Consider the following 17,877-nt stretch of genomic DNA (forward strand, 5'->3'; position numbering starts at 1 on the left):
ATTCTGGGCTCAATGTGGATGCATTTCCAGGGATGCTGTTTGGTATAGTTCTGATTCTAAACCTTGTCTTCCTAAATCACTGTGCCCAGCTAGTGAACTACTGAGTGCACGATCTGTACTCAAAACAATCCAGGTAAAACAAAACCTTTGACACACTCTGCAGCACACCCTCCACCCGACAGACTATTTCAACATGTCATGATGGATTTCATTAAACTCACACAAAGTGATTGTAAAAAGTATTGCCTTGTGATGGTTGACATGTTTTTTTAAATGGGTTGAGGCTTTCCCAGAGATTTTCCTAAACATGCAACAGCATCAGTAGTGGCAAATGCCCCGCTGACTGAAATCATTCCATAAAAGCTTTCATCAGATAACAGGACCCACGTTGTGAATGCTGTTCTAACACAACTGTCTCAGCAGCTCCAGTTTCCATCCTCCATCCTCAAGGAGGAGGAGCAGTATAATGTGAAAATGGGACACTAAAAGCCAAATTGACAAATTATTGCAGAGAAAATGGTTTGAGCTGGCCGAAATATCTACCCCTGGTTCTGATGTACATGAGAATGAGAGTGTGCACTCGAGTTAACCTCTCCCCTTTTTGAGAGTCTTTTTGCAGCTCCACCCAACACAGTGGGACCCCCAAGTCCACCCGTGGAGACACCTTTGTGTGAGGTAACTCACTCAATTTATTGATGAAGATTATCAGTCTTGCCTCTGGAGCCATGGGTGGTCAGCAAAATCACTGCCTCAGGGTCTGTCCAACTCCTCCAACTCCAACATAAAATGTGAGTCTGGATGTATGAAACTAATGTATGAGCCAGGAATGAAGTGGACCAGTGAAAAAGAGGCAATTATCTGGGACTTGCACATTTCACCCCACTCTTAATCTCCCAGATTAGTGCCCAGTGTTCAGTTCTGTGTTTTTAGTTTCATTCCAGTTTTCAGTTCTGTTCCAGTTTCCCCCCATTACCCAAAAATTGGCAGTCCGTTCCAATCGTTCAGTGCAAAACAGGTACAACTCGAAGTCCTCTCTGGGCCTCAACCCAAAACAAAGTAACAGACAACATCATTCAGATAACATTCAAAACAACATTCATAATCACAGTCAATCATTTGTACACACTATTATTACAAAGAGTACTTACAGGGCCAGCAGGGGCAACAGGCGATCAATTAGTCAGCCAGTTAGTCAGTCAGGACTTCCACCACTGCTGGAGCTCCAACGCCAGCTCCAGTGCAGCCCAAATCTGATGATTTGATGATTTGAGTTGATCTGATAATTCCTGACGAGGTCTCCAAAGTGGTAAGTATTTTAAATCCAGCGAGAGGTGTTCTGGGCACATGACTTGCAGATACAGGAGGACTTTAAATTGCAGTCAGATGCCGAGATACACAGCTCAGAGGTCTCATTTATAATATGCACAACAAGGCTTAAATAGATGTATTCCATCTTCTATGCAAATTTGGGGATTTATAAAAACAAACTTGTTGGAAAAATGTGTAGATGTGTTCCCCCGAAGACGTGGTGGTGAAGTAATGTCAGATTCCAGGAACTGAAAGTGAGGTTTTTTTTGCCATATATTTAATATTTTCTTAATATGCTGATAGCAGCCAATTTATTAAATTCTTTCAAAAATATAATCTGTCAAAGCAACTTTAAAAACATCATCCAGACATTTTGACCCCGTCAAAACCATTGGCCCATTTGCCTGTCTGTCAAACTCTCTTCCTGCTGTGCGTCACATATAATAACACATGACCCACAATGCTATAGTCATAGTTTAGCTGGACTGAGCCTATGCATCTATTAAAATGAGTGGATCAGAGTGATGGCAGGGAAAATACAGAGAAGTCATGAAAACAGTGTTTTTTTTTAACAAGCAACTGCCAGGAAAAGGACCAACACTGAAAGATGCGAAACAAGAGCTATTTCAATCATGAGAGACTCAGCGAACTGAATGAGAAAGATTTATTAAGTACAAAGTTTGAATGTGCATTGGTGTCCTAGACCCCATCATGAAGACCACATCCAGAAAGGGGGGGGAAACGCAAGAGGAGAGGCCGCTGGATCAGAAGATCCCCCCGGGGTCTAGACCTGGTGGTGGTGAAGAGCTGGAGGGCAGGAGATAGGAGGCCTTACTGGCGTGGATCTGGTGGTGCTTGGGGTGGAGGAGGGTTGCCGGGTTCGAAACGAAGACTTTTAAATTTCGTGCTAACCTGTGATTGGTCAGGAGAGGGACAGAAAGCGACAGCTGATTGGTGAGGGAGGTGCTTTCTATTAAGCACCTGACTAAGAGAGCAGAAGAGAGGGGGAGCAGAGGAGTGAGGGATAGAGGGAGAAAGATTAGGAAGTGGTTAGGGTTAAATGGTGAATGATGGGAAACAGTCTTCCTGATTGAACCTACGCTAAGAGCTACATTAGCGGTGCTGCATTTTAACTGGGGATGTCCCAATCAGGTTTTTTTGCCTTCACCTGTGTCTGAGTCATTTGATTTTGAGTATCTGCCGCAGAGTCCCAATCCAATATTTTTTTTTCTCTACAAAGGCGAATGGCAGGTAACTCATTGTGATCATTTGTGCTATCTTGCTGTGATGTATTGTGCCTTCGTACTACCGCGGGGCATGTAAATGTTACTAAATTTAATTCTGCAAAACACTATGTGTGTTTGTGTGTAGAGCGCTTGCTACTGACCGCTCATCGCTGGAGCATCAACTACCCCTACCTTTCCACAGTTACAATACTTCCACAAACCCGAACCCAGGACCTTTCGCACCCAAAACAAGTCATCCCACACAGCACTATGCTGGATTAATCCACATAAACGCTTTAACGTTGACAGCTCTAATACATATATATCATTATATATATCAGTCCTGATAGGGAGGTAATGTCCGATTTCGATTGAGTCTGAAATAGGGCTGCAATGATTAGTTGAGTTATCAAGTAATATTCGAGGGCAAAATGCATCAAACAACTAATTTAGTAGTCGATGACTCGTTAGCGACGTGTTGTCACTCCAAAACCGCCCAGAATCCTTATTCCAAATCTTTATTCAGTTGCTCATAAATGTATTGTTAAATGGATAATACATTTCTCCACTATGTTAGAAAACAATATTGGGATGCATGCACAATACATCAAGATGGCAACCAAATCTAAATTCATACACTATCTTCCAAATCAGGTCAGATTACTGTGACTGTGTCTCACTCAGTGCTGATGATGTCTTATATTTACATAGCACAGATTTCCCAATACCAGAAAACATCACTTTATTATTTAGTCTTCACAGCCTTCAAATTGGTACAAATTTGACCAAAATCCTGTTTTTTTTTCCAAAATGTGTCTAGATCTTACAACAATTGCAGAAGAAAAGGGACATAAGGGTTTTGTAACTCTCATTTCACACAGCCTGTTATGAAAGGACCATTAGGTCTTTATGGCTACACTGCAGGGTAGGTATGCACTGTATGTAACTATGTCCAGAACTAGTAGAACTAGAAAAGAAACCACAACAGGAACAAAACTAAACAGGTATAAACTTTAAACAGGTTGCATTAAGAACATTTTTCATTTGAACTTAATAAAGAGTTTATTTTCAAAATCATGCAAATCCATTCCATTCATAGTCTCAGTCCCTCTTCATACAGTTTTGCCTGGTCTATGTCTACACGATGCATCATTGTGTAGCAAACAAAATATGGAAATTGGTATTTACATTTTAATAAGCAAAATACTACTTTATGGCATTGATGTGGCTGAAGTGGTGTTGCAAATGGTCATAAAGAAGCCATGACATCAGTATGGCATGACACACAGTTACTGATAGCATTTTACACTGGTTAACTGCAGCTCACACATGTGGTGTCATTCACCTAAAAGTACAACCAGTAAACACAGTGACTGCTTGAAAAACAGAAGCAAAAACACATTGTGTTTTTTTTTAAATGGAAAAAAAAAATTCAATTCTTGTTTCGTTCTTGCAAAACCACTTTTAAGATAAAAAAACTTTTCTAAATTGTAATTAAATGTTTTAATCAACCCCAGTTTTATTTCCTAACTTGATAATTAAAAGAATGTATCAATACATATTTAATAAGCAAGCTTTGGCAAGCAAGATTTAAACTCTTTGCTTGCAATTAAATTGTGACCACCTATATGTTCTCTGAAAGGCTAATATTGGAGCATATAACAAAATGATACCTAAACAACTGCTTTACTCATAGTATATTAAAACAGTTTTCAATTAGTGAAAGGTGTAACCACTTACATATTTCAAAATGATGGAGCTGTTGCAAAGTGGCTTGAATGGAATGGACGCATTTCTGAGCTCTGACTAATAATTCATGTACATTTGTTACTTTTAACAGATGATTTTGTTTTCAAAATATTATTAATTCAATCTTTATGCCTTTATGCATCTGACCATTCTTCCTACCATGGCAAGTCATGAAATGTATTTAATGAAATGGTAATTGCTATCATTTAATCGTCTTATCCAATCAGAATACTAAGAAATAAGCATATGCTATGGTAATGTCAGAAATTATTAGTGCATGTTAAGAACACCGTTTGTGCTGCATACAACACAGCTTAGCTGTCATGTTAACAGGCAGGTGTGTCTCTTATCACAATCATATCACTCCTTTCTATCTACTGCATGAAATTAAGAGGGAAAAGCAATTTAAAATCATTTCATTTGCTTTGCCAGTTGTGTTGTATCTCCAATAACTGCTGTCCTACATAATTTACATGTTACTTCATGTTACATATTGCTTCCACCTTCAATGTCTTTCAGCCTTTTCAAGTATAGCTGTGAAGCTTCTCTATTTTTTCAGCTTGCATAGCTCCTCCCTGGATCAGTAAGGCACTCCTTCTCCCTCTGATGCCCTTGAGGTGTGTTCCCACAGCAGAACACTGTATTGCGCCACACTGACTTATTACCCATCTCAGCTAAACAAGCATGAACTAATTTTGTCTGCAGCTATGAAGTTGTAAAACAGATAAATCAAGTTTTTGCTGCTTTGGTATCACTATTTAGAAAAACCACATAATTTAATAAAATATTGCTGAGTCCTAAGCCATAATAAAGCTTTAATTAAAAAAAAACAATCTAAAGTTCTACCAGTGGCACCTAGCGACTGATGTTTCTTACAGTGTAAAATACTGAATTGGGCACAATAGTCATACTGACTGTGTAGCTGTTAATTTAATAGAAAGGGGAGCATGATGGTGCTCTGGACAATCCTAAACAACAGCTGTTCACACAATTGTGAAGAGTGCTTTATGGTCTATCTGCTACTGGGCTAACACCGAAAAAAAGATCAAGATGTCAATAATTGATTCAGTATTTTAGCAAGCACACTTAAATATTTATTTTATTTCTGTTATATTTTTAAGCTGATGGAGGATGATGTCCATGCTTTGGATAATGTATGTTCCAGGCTGTACAACTTATGATCCTTATGTTCCTAGGAATGTGAAGACTTAAGAGTTGAGGAGCCCTTCACACAGTGTTGGTATGTACAGGATGTGGACACAATGTTAACATCTGTAAACTGTGCACTTTTACTCAGTCCAGTATTAGCTCTAGTAATAGCTCTCTTAACAAAAAATAAATAAATAAACAGTCCATTTCTGTTAACACAGTCACAATGACCAGAGTTTGGTGGTGGTGTTGGAATCACACATTTTACATGTACTCCAAACTTATCAGATGTTCAGCCTTTTCCAGGGATGCTGGCAGATTAATAAAACTAGGTAGTTAACATGTTTCTTTTAATGTCCACCTCCTGTACCCACATGCAGCGTGCATTGAACACAAAATCGTAAACATTGTCATACTTATGGTCTGTTTCTTTGTGTCTCCAACATTGTTCTGAAATGCTGTCTGTTAGAACTGGCTTTATTCTTCATTTGTGGGTCTTTTGTTTTTTCCTTGCTCCATCATTCCATTGTGTTTTTGCTTGTTGTTGTATATAGATTAAAATGAAGCAAAAAGTCTCCATCTGAGACTTCATGTACCATCAGTCCCATAGTAAACAGCATTTAATCTGATTAATATATATGTACAAAGTCTTAAAAGCAATACAAGCAAAGTGTGCTGGAGCTTGGGTAGTTCTGGTGAGCGGCATGAGGACAGCTGGAACTTGAAAGTGGAGCGAAGAGTAGAACTTTTGTTTGGTAGAATAGAGGTTCCTGACACAGCAGTAAAAATGGCTTCAGGGAGAGGCTAAAGAGGGAGAAGGCCAAAGGTGGCCCTTTGGAGGTTACAGCAGGAAAGGGAAGTATCTTTAGCTCCTTGAATAGGTCAGTTGAGCTGATCCTCATACTGTTTCCGGAAACAATCACCAGCAGGGAAAAATTCCCAGCAACGCTCCTGGTACATCTTCCACACGTAAGACTCCTTGAAGACAGAGAGGATTTATTACATATTTATAATATAATATAATTTTTTTATTACATATTTTTAGAGTGTAGTTACCCTGATATATAAGTTATATAGCAGTAGTGGTACTTGGTGCTATTGTATATGAGTGACTTGATGTACACTATTGTATGTGTCTCCAATACACATTCTCATATCTTATAATCAGATATCTTCTCTTTGTTAAACTCTGCTAAATGTTCTTCAAAGCCAGGGTTCACAATTCTGAAAAGCTAGCAAGATATTAAAGTAACATCTCTTCCAGTAGATCCCCAAAGATGTGCACTACTGCATGAAAGCAGCTTTCACAGAGGAAAACATCATTTATATTCAACAATTCCTTATATCTCATTCATTAGTAAGGAAACACCTAACACTGTCTTCACAAATGTTTATCAACCAAACCTGACTACTAGTCAATAAGTTAGTACTCAAAGCTGTCATGGAAGCACTTTTAGCATTACCCAGGTGTACCAGTAACAGACAGCTGAGGACAAGCCGAAAAGGTTTAGCAGTAGCAATATCATGTGTTTAGGGCAGGCTGGTGCACAACAAGGGTAGAGAGTGGGCTGATTATGGTACGTGTAGGTAAGGAGGGAGCAAGGAGAAAGGGAAAGGTAATTGGTGGGGGACATCCATCAATTACTTGCAGTTTACTCAGGCTTAAATTCCATATTTTGAGCACTGAAATTTATTTGAACACAGCAAGTTGTGAGAAGAAATGCTGATTTTTTTTTAAGCAGTTATAGGATGTGAACTTTTCGTGAAACATACAGAGGTTTTTACAGTGCAAGCAGCCAATAGTACAGATATGACAGATCAGGGGAGAGGTGGAAGTTGAGCCTTTTTAAGCACATTACAGTATCATTAAGGGAAAGGGAGTTAGTTTACCTGGCCGGTGTGCTCTGTTTCATCTTTGTTGATGAGATACATCACAAAGAATCTGAAAGACATACAGAGACAAACAACAAAAAAATAATAATGTAGCTGAACTACATCAGTGTTACACATGAACCCTTTACCTACTAAGGCTAGAAATGGCTTAAAAGTTGGTTATAACATCTGGAGTACTATTTAGGTAAATGTACACAGGTTCATTTTCATGCTAAGAATATTTTACATTTCTTTCAAGCCTTTAAATAGTCAATTCCTTTGAAAGCCAAAATGTGTTTGGCCAGATGTGTGGCTCCACTTTTCTGGCTACATCTGACAGTTATTGCTCTGAAAAGAGCTACCAGTAGATCTGTGAAAATCAAATCAGAGAACAGGAAGGGTTTGGTGTAGAAGTACTAATATAACACCAACTTGTTTTACTCAAATATAATATATACATTGAGCACCACTGAAATCATGGGAGGATTATGGGAATCTTTTAATAATAGTACGACTTGGCCTAACTAAAATGCCCATGGATTAGTATACCCTGTGTATGGTGTCTGTGTGTGTGTGTTTTGTGTAGATGTACTCACAAGTAGTTGGCTAAGTTGTGCTCCTGTAGAGTGTGCGTTTCAAAGCCATGTGGCACTGTGTCAAAGTAGTCATTACCTATTCCACAGATAAAACATTTGGTCTGCAAGACAAACATGAGTGTTAAGTGAAGATCATTTCACACAACATTAACCTGCCCGTCTTCATCTTTCAGGGGCCCACTAGTGTGGTCGCATCTACTTTAATGAGGTCACTTGAAGATATGGTGTTGTGACAAAACCTGTTTTTCTATTTATGCAGGCATACAGTTACACATCATCTGTATACAACTCATTTGTTTGTGTGTGAGTGTGTGTGATTTGGCTTTTTTTACCTCCATGTCTTCTTTTACTTGCTCCTGCTGGTCCCTCAGCTCTCCAAAAGCATCAATGATCAACCCTAGAATTCAAGATGCAAACACCCACAATGGTTCTATGCATGCTAATTGAGTCAACAAGTTATTACCACAATTTATTGGTGTGACTGCACCAGCTGTCAACTGTGTGTATGTGTATGTTGAATTCCTCACCCTGGATGATAGCCAGGAGGATTACGATGACGAAGAAGAAAAATGTGATATCAAAGATGATCCGGTATATCTCATACTCATCACCTGCGGGGTCCTCGATCTGGTCACCAATCCCTCCACCTGCTCGCACACCTACATACATGTGAAACATGTAGCACTGGGGAAAGAGAGCAACAAGATGGCCAGCTGATGAGAAGAACTGTCATATACAGTACATAAATATACTTTTCTTTGAGAAAGGACACATTTTTGAGAACAACAATATTCACATCTTAGACAGAAAGGACAGATGGTTTGAAAGAGGAGTAAAGGAAGCCATCTATGTTAAGCTGGAAAAACCTTCCCTTAACAGAGGTGGTGGACTCAGACATCATCTTTCTACCACATACAATGCAGCTTCCATCCATCCCTAAGAAGTTTCACTCCAAGTCCATGTGCCCAGCAAGAACAATGGGCTGTCAACCAGTCCCACCATCACTGCCCCCTGTAGTCTCATAGTCATTAGCCAGTCATTAGACACACCAGACACAGTCAGTCAAACCAACACAGGTAAGTATGGAGACATTTAGAGCTATTGTTTGTGAGTTTCACACAGACCCAACCACTGTGGTCCTCCACAACATATAAACCATGTTTCCCCACCAAACAGTTAGAACTGATGGAGCTGCTTGGAGGAGCAGAAAAACTTGTTCAAGAAAACTCTACAAGTACAAGGAACAAGTTGCCTCGCATCATCACTTTGAATGAAAATGACCTGGATGATGAGAATCTTCATCAACATCTCTTAATCAGTCCATTCTACTGATGGCCTTACACCTTCTTGTACTGCAGACCAGGCAGAGCTACCTTCCACACCTTATTAGGAAAAATAAGTGCTCTATGGAATGGCATGGGTGGCTGGTTACACAGGATTAGAGTGTGTGTGTCCTAGAATTTCCAGGTGACGGAATGCTCTCTGCCACCATCAGAAACCCCCCCCCCACAAAATACGGCCCATATATAGAATTTCTTTGAAATGTGAATGTGACTAAAGAGCTACACTATCAAAACAGTCTCAAAACCTGCAACATCATAAAAAGGCATAAAGAATGAAACAGCTGTCTTTTGCCTACACTCCCAAATCTAATTTGCAAATGTCCAAGACACTGTTTCTACTCCTGAAAAGGCAACATATCCTTGGAAAAGAAACGGACAAATAAGTTCACACAATCTTACTGCAGCTCAGCTGCACTGCATTCAGTGCCTGAGGGTAACCACAGTCAAGACTAAAAGCTCTAACCCATGACTCTCTGTCCTTAAATGGAGATGGAACCTCCTCACTGAGAGGCTGCACAGGATGCTACAATGTTTCAATAAGGCAATAAGGCAGGCTTTGATCATCAGCTAGAACAGCAATGAGCTGTGCAGACAGAGAGTAGAAACTATACCTCTGTCTGAACATATTAATGCTATTCACAAACAATGTCCATAACTGAAATTTTGTCAGGTAAAATTGTTTTCAGAATGCCTACAGCACTTCAACAACACAGTCCTCATACTCACGGTCAACATGTCATCACACTTCATGTCTGGTAGTTCTCCATCTTCACTCTTGTTGTAAAACTTCCTGAAGAAGTTGAATGCCACCACTGTGTAGAGGTACACCACCACAGCTAACAGGCCAACAGTTAACACCAGCTGGAAGACAAAGGAAAAGACAAAGTTACCAACTCCGTATAACACTGTGTCCAGAATTTCTGCAGTAATGTTTAATTTGAGTTTAGTTATCATTTGCTGATACTTGAATGCTTGTGACTGTGACATAACATTTAACTGTTTTAAATATTTCTCTACAATGTAAAAAAAAAAACTAAAACTAAAAAGTTTCTTTTATTGTAACATAAGATATATTCATCTATTTATCATAAATTCATGTAATGTCCCCTCTGAGGGACTAATAAAGGATTAGCCTATCTTATCTTACCTGGTGTTAAAAGATGCTATGCAAGTCTGACACTATCATAAAATAAATAAATGTTCCAGTAATCTCTCTCTTGATTTGTGTTTAATTTGAATAAGCCCAGCTTGTGTACTTTGTTATTTGTATACTACAAACACTTGAAACATTTAAAATTTTGCCAATTAACCTAAAATGCAATGTGGGTTTAATCATTTTGATTGCAACTGTACATACCGTACATTCAGTAGTTGTTTACCTGTTTGCCATTGTGTGTGACTGATGAGAGAATGGTACGCAGTGTCTTAAAACCCATGGCAATGTCCAGCAGATGGGCAGCAAAGAAAAAATTGTTATAGTGACCCAAGATAGACATGGTCATGTACCAGGCCAGGTACAAGAAGGACTGCGCAGAGGTAAAGAGAGAGGCAGGTTAGTAAAAGTAGTGCACTACTGACTGTTGCTCTGGTTAGTTATCGTAGGGTTGAACCTGTGGTTCTTTTAAAAACTTACATTGTCTGTAAAGACAACCCCAAGCTTCCAGATCTGGTACTTGACATCAATGGAGTTCAGCCTGTTAAGATATAAAAAAAGCCTGCAGTGAACAAGTAGCAATTTAATTCATTAAAATAAGTGGATTTGTGTAATGAACATGCTTAAACATTTAACCTTTTTTAGCTCTTAAAACACACTTTTCAAATGCTGATGTGACCCTGTCCTGTTAAGTGTCAAGTAACTCTGGTCAATAGTCAATACTAAAATCAGTAACCATAACTAACATCTGTCACTCCTAAGTACAGCATCATAGTCAGCTTTCATGTTTGTGTAAACTTTAAGTCCACTGAAGAGCCAAGGGCATCAGTTATTAAATACACACAGACACACAAGGACAGACAGAGACACACACACATACTACTCACACAGCAGTTAATGAGCTGTCTCTTCTGGGCTTTTTCTTTTTATGAGCATTGCTGAAGTCCAGAGCAGCCTTGTCCATTCCCAGCAGTTCACTGATACGGTCATGCCCATAAAACTCCCCATATTTATCCATGACCTGAGGAGGAACAGGACATCTTGAAGAAACAACTTCTAGTGGAACAATGTTTTTTAACAAGAATTCAAGAATGTTCCTGTACCCTCTTGTTGGTTAAATAAGAGAAAGATGATTAAACAAAGAACAAAGACACAGTTTAAAATCAGTAGTGCAAAGTTAAAGACACAAATCACCAAACAAGGAACAACCCAATAGCGAGGGATTTGCATAGCTCTCTCAAGAATTTTATATATTGTATCTAGTGTGTGTACACTCTTGTATACTTGTTTGTGCTTTTGTACTCCATTATTGATAGAACATTAGCACATAAATGCTTGTATGAAATAAAGGTTTGGTCAACACAAACACTGATACTTACCTTCCTCTTGACAAACTTATCCCAGTAGTTGTTCGGGAAAGATCTGAAAGTTAAAGGATAAGGCCTCATGACTCACAGCTTCCAAATAATCTAAAGGACAAAGGACTAGAAATGACAAAAATAACATCTGACCATTTAATCAACTGAGGTTTATTAGATAGATAGATTGTATAAACAGGGTACTAACAGCTGCCACATTTGGCGGTGCCAACTTATTACAAACTGCTCAAGTCATCCCAAATTAATCTGGAGACTGTCCAAATCGAACTGAACCAAACTGAACCGACAATCGTGACCTCAGAACCGTGATACAAACTGAACCATGGATTTTGTGCACCATTCCACCCTACTACTTACTGTGTATTGATTACCAATCGGTCCCACTGCCCTTTGATGTCATCCTCAGATGGTTGTTCTGTGATGTAAAGGCCATCAAATTCCAACTTCCTGGCGACTTCTTTCTCACGCTTAAAGATGACCAGTGGTACCTACAGAATCCACACACAGGAACAGCATGTTTCCCTTGATCAAAATCAAATCATTAGATTGATAATATCAGAAAAAGATCCATATTTCAGCATCTTGCCTTGAGACAGTAGTATCCTATGATGCAGAAGAAGGAAATGACTGTGTGCAGGACCGCCAGGATCCTTAACATGGGCTCCATGTATCCACTGCTTTCCTCCAGGACAAAGCGGACTGTGGCAGGCTTCAGAGGCTCCCCTGCCTCACTCATCACTTCCTCCTTTGCCGCTGTTTCTCCATCTAGTAAGTCCCACTGAACACTGCTGTTTAAATGGCTGCTGGTGTAGACCACTTTCCTTTCTTCACCGACAGATGAGGATGTAGAAACCTTGTGGGAACATTTAAAAAGCTTTGTAAGTAAGGGACAATGATGATGGAAGCAACAAGCAGAATTTGAAGTATTTAAATAGGTTTAAATACCTATATATATATATATATAGGTATATAGGTTTACTGCTGTTAGAAATAAAATGTTTTAGTAGCTTGCTAGGAAGAGTTTTATTTCAATATATATGACAGTGGACATAGGATGAAAGTCTGAATCTTGTAGTGATGCAATTCACATCCTGCAACAAAACAGCTATAACACTGACAAAGTTTAACCCTCAGGCATCACTTTAAATTACTACCCTTTTGTGTCATTAGGGACAAAAATGACCACTTCCAAAAAAACTGCTATAAAAACTTAACAGATTAATATTTTTTCTGCTTCTGCTGCATAAATATGTTAAATATCTTCAGCCATGCTCAAAACTACCAAATGTTAAATCATTTTGAGGAATTTAACTCTTTAAATGCCAGTTTGATTACTTGATGTCACAGTCATTTTTTTTATGAAGAAAACACAAAAAATGAGTTATTTTCCATAAAACAAAAGTTGGGTGGCTGAGGCATTCTTTTTAAATCTGTCATGGATATGTCAAAGATTAGCCAAAATATTGAGTTTGGTGCATTATTAGTTTTGTGTAGCAGCAGTTTTAAAATTTACTACCCATTTGTGTCATTAAGGACAAAAATGTCTGCTTCTAACAAATGCCATAAAAACTACCAAACATTAAATCATTTTGAGGAATTTAAACCTTTAAATGCCAGTTGCATTGCACAAAAATGACTTATTTTCCATAAAACGAAAGTTGGGGGGCTGGGTTATTAGTCTTGGATATGTTAAAGATTAGCCAAAATATTGAGTTTGATGCAATATTAGTTTTTGTACAAAAAAAAGTAACCCCAAAAGTGGGAGGGGGGGTGAACCCAGTCCATAGCAGGGCAGAATCTTATCTAATGAGGAATTAACTGCTCATAACTGCCCTTGATATACAGTTACCTTATAAAACAGGAGGATAAAGTTGATGGCAAATGCAACAAACAGAGCCAGCATCCTCATATTGTAGAAGTTTCTGGCAAAGTAGCTCTGCAGGGGAGACAGAGAAAGAGTTCTGATGTGATTCTGGGTGCCATTCTAAAAAGACTTGCTGCTTAGGAACTGTGTTTTTCACATCATGGCACTTACATCAGACTAAATCTATCTAAATAGATACATAGATAGATAAAAAGTGTGTACCAATAGTTTCCTTTGGTATGCTATTATATTCTTCAAAACGGCTGACTCTTGCAGATCAGGTTCATCAGACTTCAAGGTGTGATGTCTTCTTACTTTTGGCTTCATGTTATCATTCTTCTGTTGTTTCTCTACATCTCCACCTCTGAAATCACAAAATAATTCACATGTATGCACGACTAAGAGATCAATCACTCCACTGTGCTTTTAATGGATGGACTAACATTTTTATCTAAAAAATTAGTCAAATTAACACTAAAAACCCATACATTTTTAAAAACTGAAAATAGCATGTGCATTCATATTATATAAACTTAAGTTTAATGGTCTGAGAACATATGAACTAATTATGAATACTTGTATAATCATTAGTTGTGTAAATGTTTTTCATACATTGACTGATATATCACCAACTTATTTTTCAAATGTTTATTTCCCTTTTTTTTCCTGCTGGAGATACATTGCATAGGAAAAAAAATCTTAGATACCTAGGATATAAGGTGCTGCTTGCCACTAGGCAAGGCAGGCAAACACTTAGGGCCCCAGGCCAGAAAGGGGGCCCAAGGGCTGACTAACTGTAAATCACTAAGGAAGGTTGCAATGACAGTGGTAGGCTAGCACAGACTCTTTTAGGTGGCCGCACGCCCACCTCTCACTCCTGCAGCCAATATCACAGGTCTTATGTAAACAAACAAGTGAGAGCGGCATTGTCAAAATAAGGAGTAGAAAGGAAAGCAAGTTTCATGTGTCCTGCTCTGCTGGTCCTGATGTGACTTGTTTGCTTAGCTAGGAGGCTGAAAATAAAAACAGCTAACTTGGACAACACTTTTTTTAGTAATAAAATTAAAGCTGTGTCCAGCCAAGCTCAACTGTAAAGCTAAGAATGATAAAATATACAATGTATATTCAAGAAATTTGTACAACAGGAAGGTGCACTGATGGAAGTTATTGCTTGCTGTGTAATGTGAGCAAGTGTTGTGGTTTTATGATACTGAAATCTGTATCTTTGTATTATGCTGTAAATGTGATTCTAAGAAATTCTAAGAAACCCCATTTTGTACCACATTTTGTATTTTATTATGTTAATTAAGTGTGTTAATGGTTTGACTCATATGTGTCTTATTTACACTTTCAATTTATTGGATTATTGGCTGAGGGCATCTGACTTCTAAGTAATTCAATGTGTCAGAAATAACATTGTTACTTTAAAATAGTGTCAGTATTGGTGCACAAGACAGCAATGCATGACACTCTGATACGAAATATTCGAGATTTGTAAGAAAGAAATCAACATATTCTGTCAGGATGTATTCATATTTTGTTCTGCATCACTGAATAAACATCACAAGGGACAGAAATGGCTGTCCCTTGTGAAATGGCCTTTTTGATTAATCAGTGGACCATCCTGTGCATCTGTATGTGACTCTGGGGCAGTCAGGCCTGACTATGCTGCTGCTAAAGTACTAATACTTTGTTGGTTGTGACCACAGTAAACAGTTCAAGGACTTGCGTTAGCAGGGTCAAACTTAAGATTTGTGCATCCCAGTAAGTACTTACTTGTATGTTTTCTCAGGATCACATTCAGTCTCTGGTGTCGATTCCTTCTCATCTGAGGAAGTTTTTGACTAAAACAGAAAAATGATTTAATTTTTTTGTTGAAGAGGGAGTTATAACTTAAAAAATAAATTTAATAGGTTCATTTGTGTTTATCAACAATGATCATTAAAGTTCTTACATACCAGACCCCTGGAGAAAAATGCCAGGCTGTGATTAAACTTACTAGAGTGTAAGTTCCCATTCACATTCGTGTTCATTATATGGGGCAAAATAAACACTTTTCTATTAGTTTATTGGAATTTGATCGATCAAATCGAACTGCAATCATAAAATCTTGAAGATCAAAATCTGATGATTGCAAAGTGCACTTTTTGTTGTTGTTTTTTCAGCATACATGCTATGGAGTTACATAAAGCATGGCTGATGCTATGCTATTAATGAGACCTTTATTTTCAATTACATAACACGTTTTGGAAAACAAAGGAAAAAAGGAAATTAGGATTTTTAAAAAAAGATTTGTTCAACAAAGTTATTTACCTGACACCTCTGTCTAAGTTCCATTTGGGGTCCTCTAGGTGAAGTCGGGGAGGGAACTGGGGAGTTGAGTAGTTCAGTAAGGCTGGCACTGGGGTTATGGGGGGTAATCTTGTACTGGCCTCCCTCCCTTCTTAAATCCAGGCCAAAAATATCTGACAGCAGCTCGGTTTCACTAGTGTTCACTGCCAAGTCAGCCAGGTCCTCTGTTGGGGAACTGTGGTCCATTGATTTCTTATCTCTGTCATCTCCTATTCCCCGCAGCTCATCCGGGGTCGGGTCAGGCATGTTGGCCAGCAGCTCTGAGACCTGGGATTGGAGGGAGTTTAGGTATTAAGGGAAAAGTTACTTACTTGATCTGTGGACACAATGTTTATTTCTAATAAAATGATGTCCCAAAACCTTTATGGTCTTGGCCCCCTCCACCAGATTTCCTCCCATAAAAGTGTTGTAGAAGATTCTGCAAAATCCTCGAGTCACACTGAACGCCACATGAAGAAAACCCAGTAACACTGACCAGTAGAAGGAGACCAGCGTGGTTACCATGTCCTTTACTGTCATGTTCTTTATCTTCTTCATCTGCTTCTTCAAGCTTTTCATGGACAGCACCTAAGAACAGAGAGAAAAGCATTTTTTTTCCCATGATATTGAGTGGAGCCAACATTGTTAATCAATGTTTAACTCTTTCTGCACTGGCTTCAGTGCTCCAACCTTTATTAGAAGCACGACATTGCACCGCAATGCTAGTAGTGCGACACGGACAGTGTCAACAGAGAAGAAGCCCATGTCGGGCTTTTCCTCGTCAGGTTTTTCTCGCTCACTCTCCTCTTTCACTGCTGACCGCTCGCCAGCATCAGACATTTGAGCTGCAAGCTGCATTTCAAAGATGGTGTCCTCGCAGAAATTTACAAACAGCTCCATCTTCTCTTTTTCTCCTCCTTCATTCACCACATCAAAGATGAACTGACGCTTTGATTCTTTGACCTGGGTAGAAGGTAAAAAAAGGGGTTTGTTGTTCCTATAACACAAACCAATCTAAGTAATGTCTCTTTGAAGTGACAATATATACAGTATATACCTTTAGCTTATATATATATATACCTTTAGCTTATATTAGCTTTACCTGAGGTTTTTCCCACTGTGTCCGACTTGACTCACTGATTTCAAAGTAGACCCTTTCAATGCGCTTAGCACTGCCCATTATCTCAATCCGGCCAAGGTATGGTTGGAAGTAACTGAGGACACTCTCCGCCAGCTCTAAGAAGGTCTGCAGCCGGCAGTCATGAGGCATGTGCTCCGACAGGTTGGTCAGCAAAACTGCCACATTGAACCCTATGTCCTTTGAAATCACAGTTCAGTTATTATTAATAATTTTAATATAAAGTAATATAAAGAAAAAAAAATGTAGATATCATTAAAGGAGCACTTCTCATGGAGCTGTACACAAAAAAAAAGACAAACGTTACATTTACCTTGGCTGGCTCGTGAAAGCGCTCCACAAATTCCTCATAGTCCAAGAGTTCGTTCTCATCAGTCTCAGCGCAGGAAAGCAGGAAGTCTGTCTCAGACTGGGTGTAATGTTTGTAGCTCTCCATAGCCTTCTGAAAATCTCTCTTGGAAATGACACCTGTCAATTTATTAACAAATAAATTAAAAAATAAATCAGCTGCAGCTCTTGTCATGAAAATCACATAAATTGTCAGTATCAATACAAATACCTCTTAGATGGCAAATATAGTAAAAAGTATATTTTCAGATGCTTGCCTTTTCCATCAGGGTCATATTCCTTAAAAGCATCAGAGGACGTCAAGTCTTTCAGTTTGAGGAACATGTCAAAGAACTTGAGGATCATCTCCACATTGTTGGAGGACTCTACCAACATGTCAACCATCTGCTTCCCAATAGTCCCATTTACAACATTACCTGCC

The 17,877-nt window shown here is 38.7% G+C and overlaps 1 protein-coding gene across 1 annotated transcript in view; it reads right to left on the minus strand.

Annotated features, from left to right (window-relative positions):
* Nucleotides 1-4,141: 4,141 nt before the first annotated feature.
* The window catches only part of ryr2a (ryanodine receptor 2a (cardiac)), a 102,699-nt gene continuing 88,963 nt past the window's right edge, over nucleotides 4,142-17,877 (minus strand). The window contains exons 93-113 of the mRNA XM_028429930.1: nucleotides 17,714-17,872; nucleotides 17,422-17,576; nucleotides 17,073-17,288; nucleotides 16,661-16,933; nucleotides 16,352-16,558; nucleotides 15,953-16,258; nucleotides 15,416-15,483; nucleotides 13,862-14,003; nucleotides 13,625-13,711; nucleotides 12,362-12,628; nucleotides 12,133-12,263; nucleotides 11,776-11,818; nucleotides 11,284-11,417; nucleotides 10,877-10,958; nucleotides 10,623-10,769; nucleotides 9,970-10,104; nucleotides 8,428-8,584; nucleotides 8,233-8,297; nucleotides 7,901-8,001; nucleotides 7,323-7,374; nucleotides 4,142-6,410 (exon numbers count right to left, since the gene is read on the minus strand). Coding sequence (XP_028285731.1) covers nucleotides 6,315-6,410; nucleotides 7,323-7,374; nucleotides 7,901-8,001; nucleotides 8,233-8,297; nucleotides 8,428-8,584; nucleotides 9,970-10,104; nucleotides 10,623-10,769; nucleotides 10,877-10,958; nucleotides 11,284-11,417; nucleotides 11,776-11,818; nucleotides 12,133-12,263; nucleotides 12,362-12,628; nucleotides 13,625-13,711; nucleotides 13,862-14,003; nucleotides 15,416-15,483; nucleotides 15,953-16,258; nucleotides 16,352-16,558; nucleotides 16,661-16,933; nucleotides 17,073-17,288; nucleotides 17,422-17,576; nucleotides 17,714-17,872 — 3,023 coding nt within the window. The 3' untranslated portion in view covers nucleotides 4,142-6,314. The remainder of the gene's footprint in view (nucleotides 6,411-7,322; nucleotides 7,375-7,900; nucleotides 8,002-8,232; nucleotides 8,298-8,427; nucleotides 8,585-9,969; nucleotides 10,105-10,622; nucleotides 10,770-10,876; nucleotides 10,959-11,283; nucleotides 11,418-11,775; nucleotides 11,819-12,132; nucleotides 12,264-12,361; nucleotides 12,629-13,624; nucleotides 13,712-13,861; nucleotides 14,004-15,415; nucleotides 15,484-15,952; nucleotides 16,259-16,351; nucleotides 16,559-16,660; nucleotides 16,934-17,072; nucleotides 17,289-17,421; nucleotides 17,577-17,713; nucleotides 17,873-17,877) is intronic.

Source organism: Parambassis ranga, chromosome 19, assembly GCF_900634625.1.
Source record: "Parambassis ranga chromosome 19, fParRan2.1, whole genome shotgun sequence".
In the NCBI taxonomy this organism is placed as follows: Eukaryota; Metazoa; Chordata; class Actinopteri; family Ambassidae; genus Parambassis; species Parambassis ranga.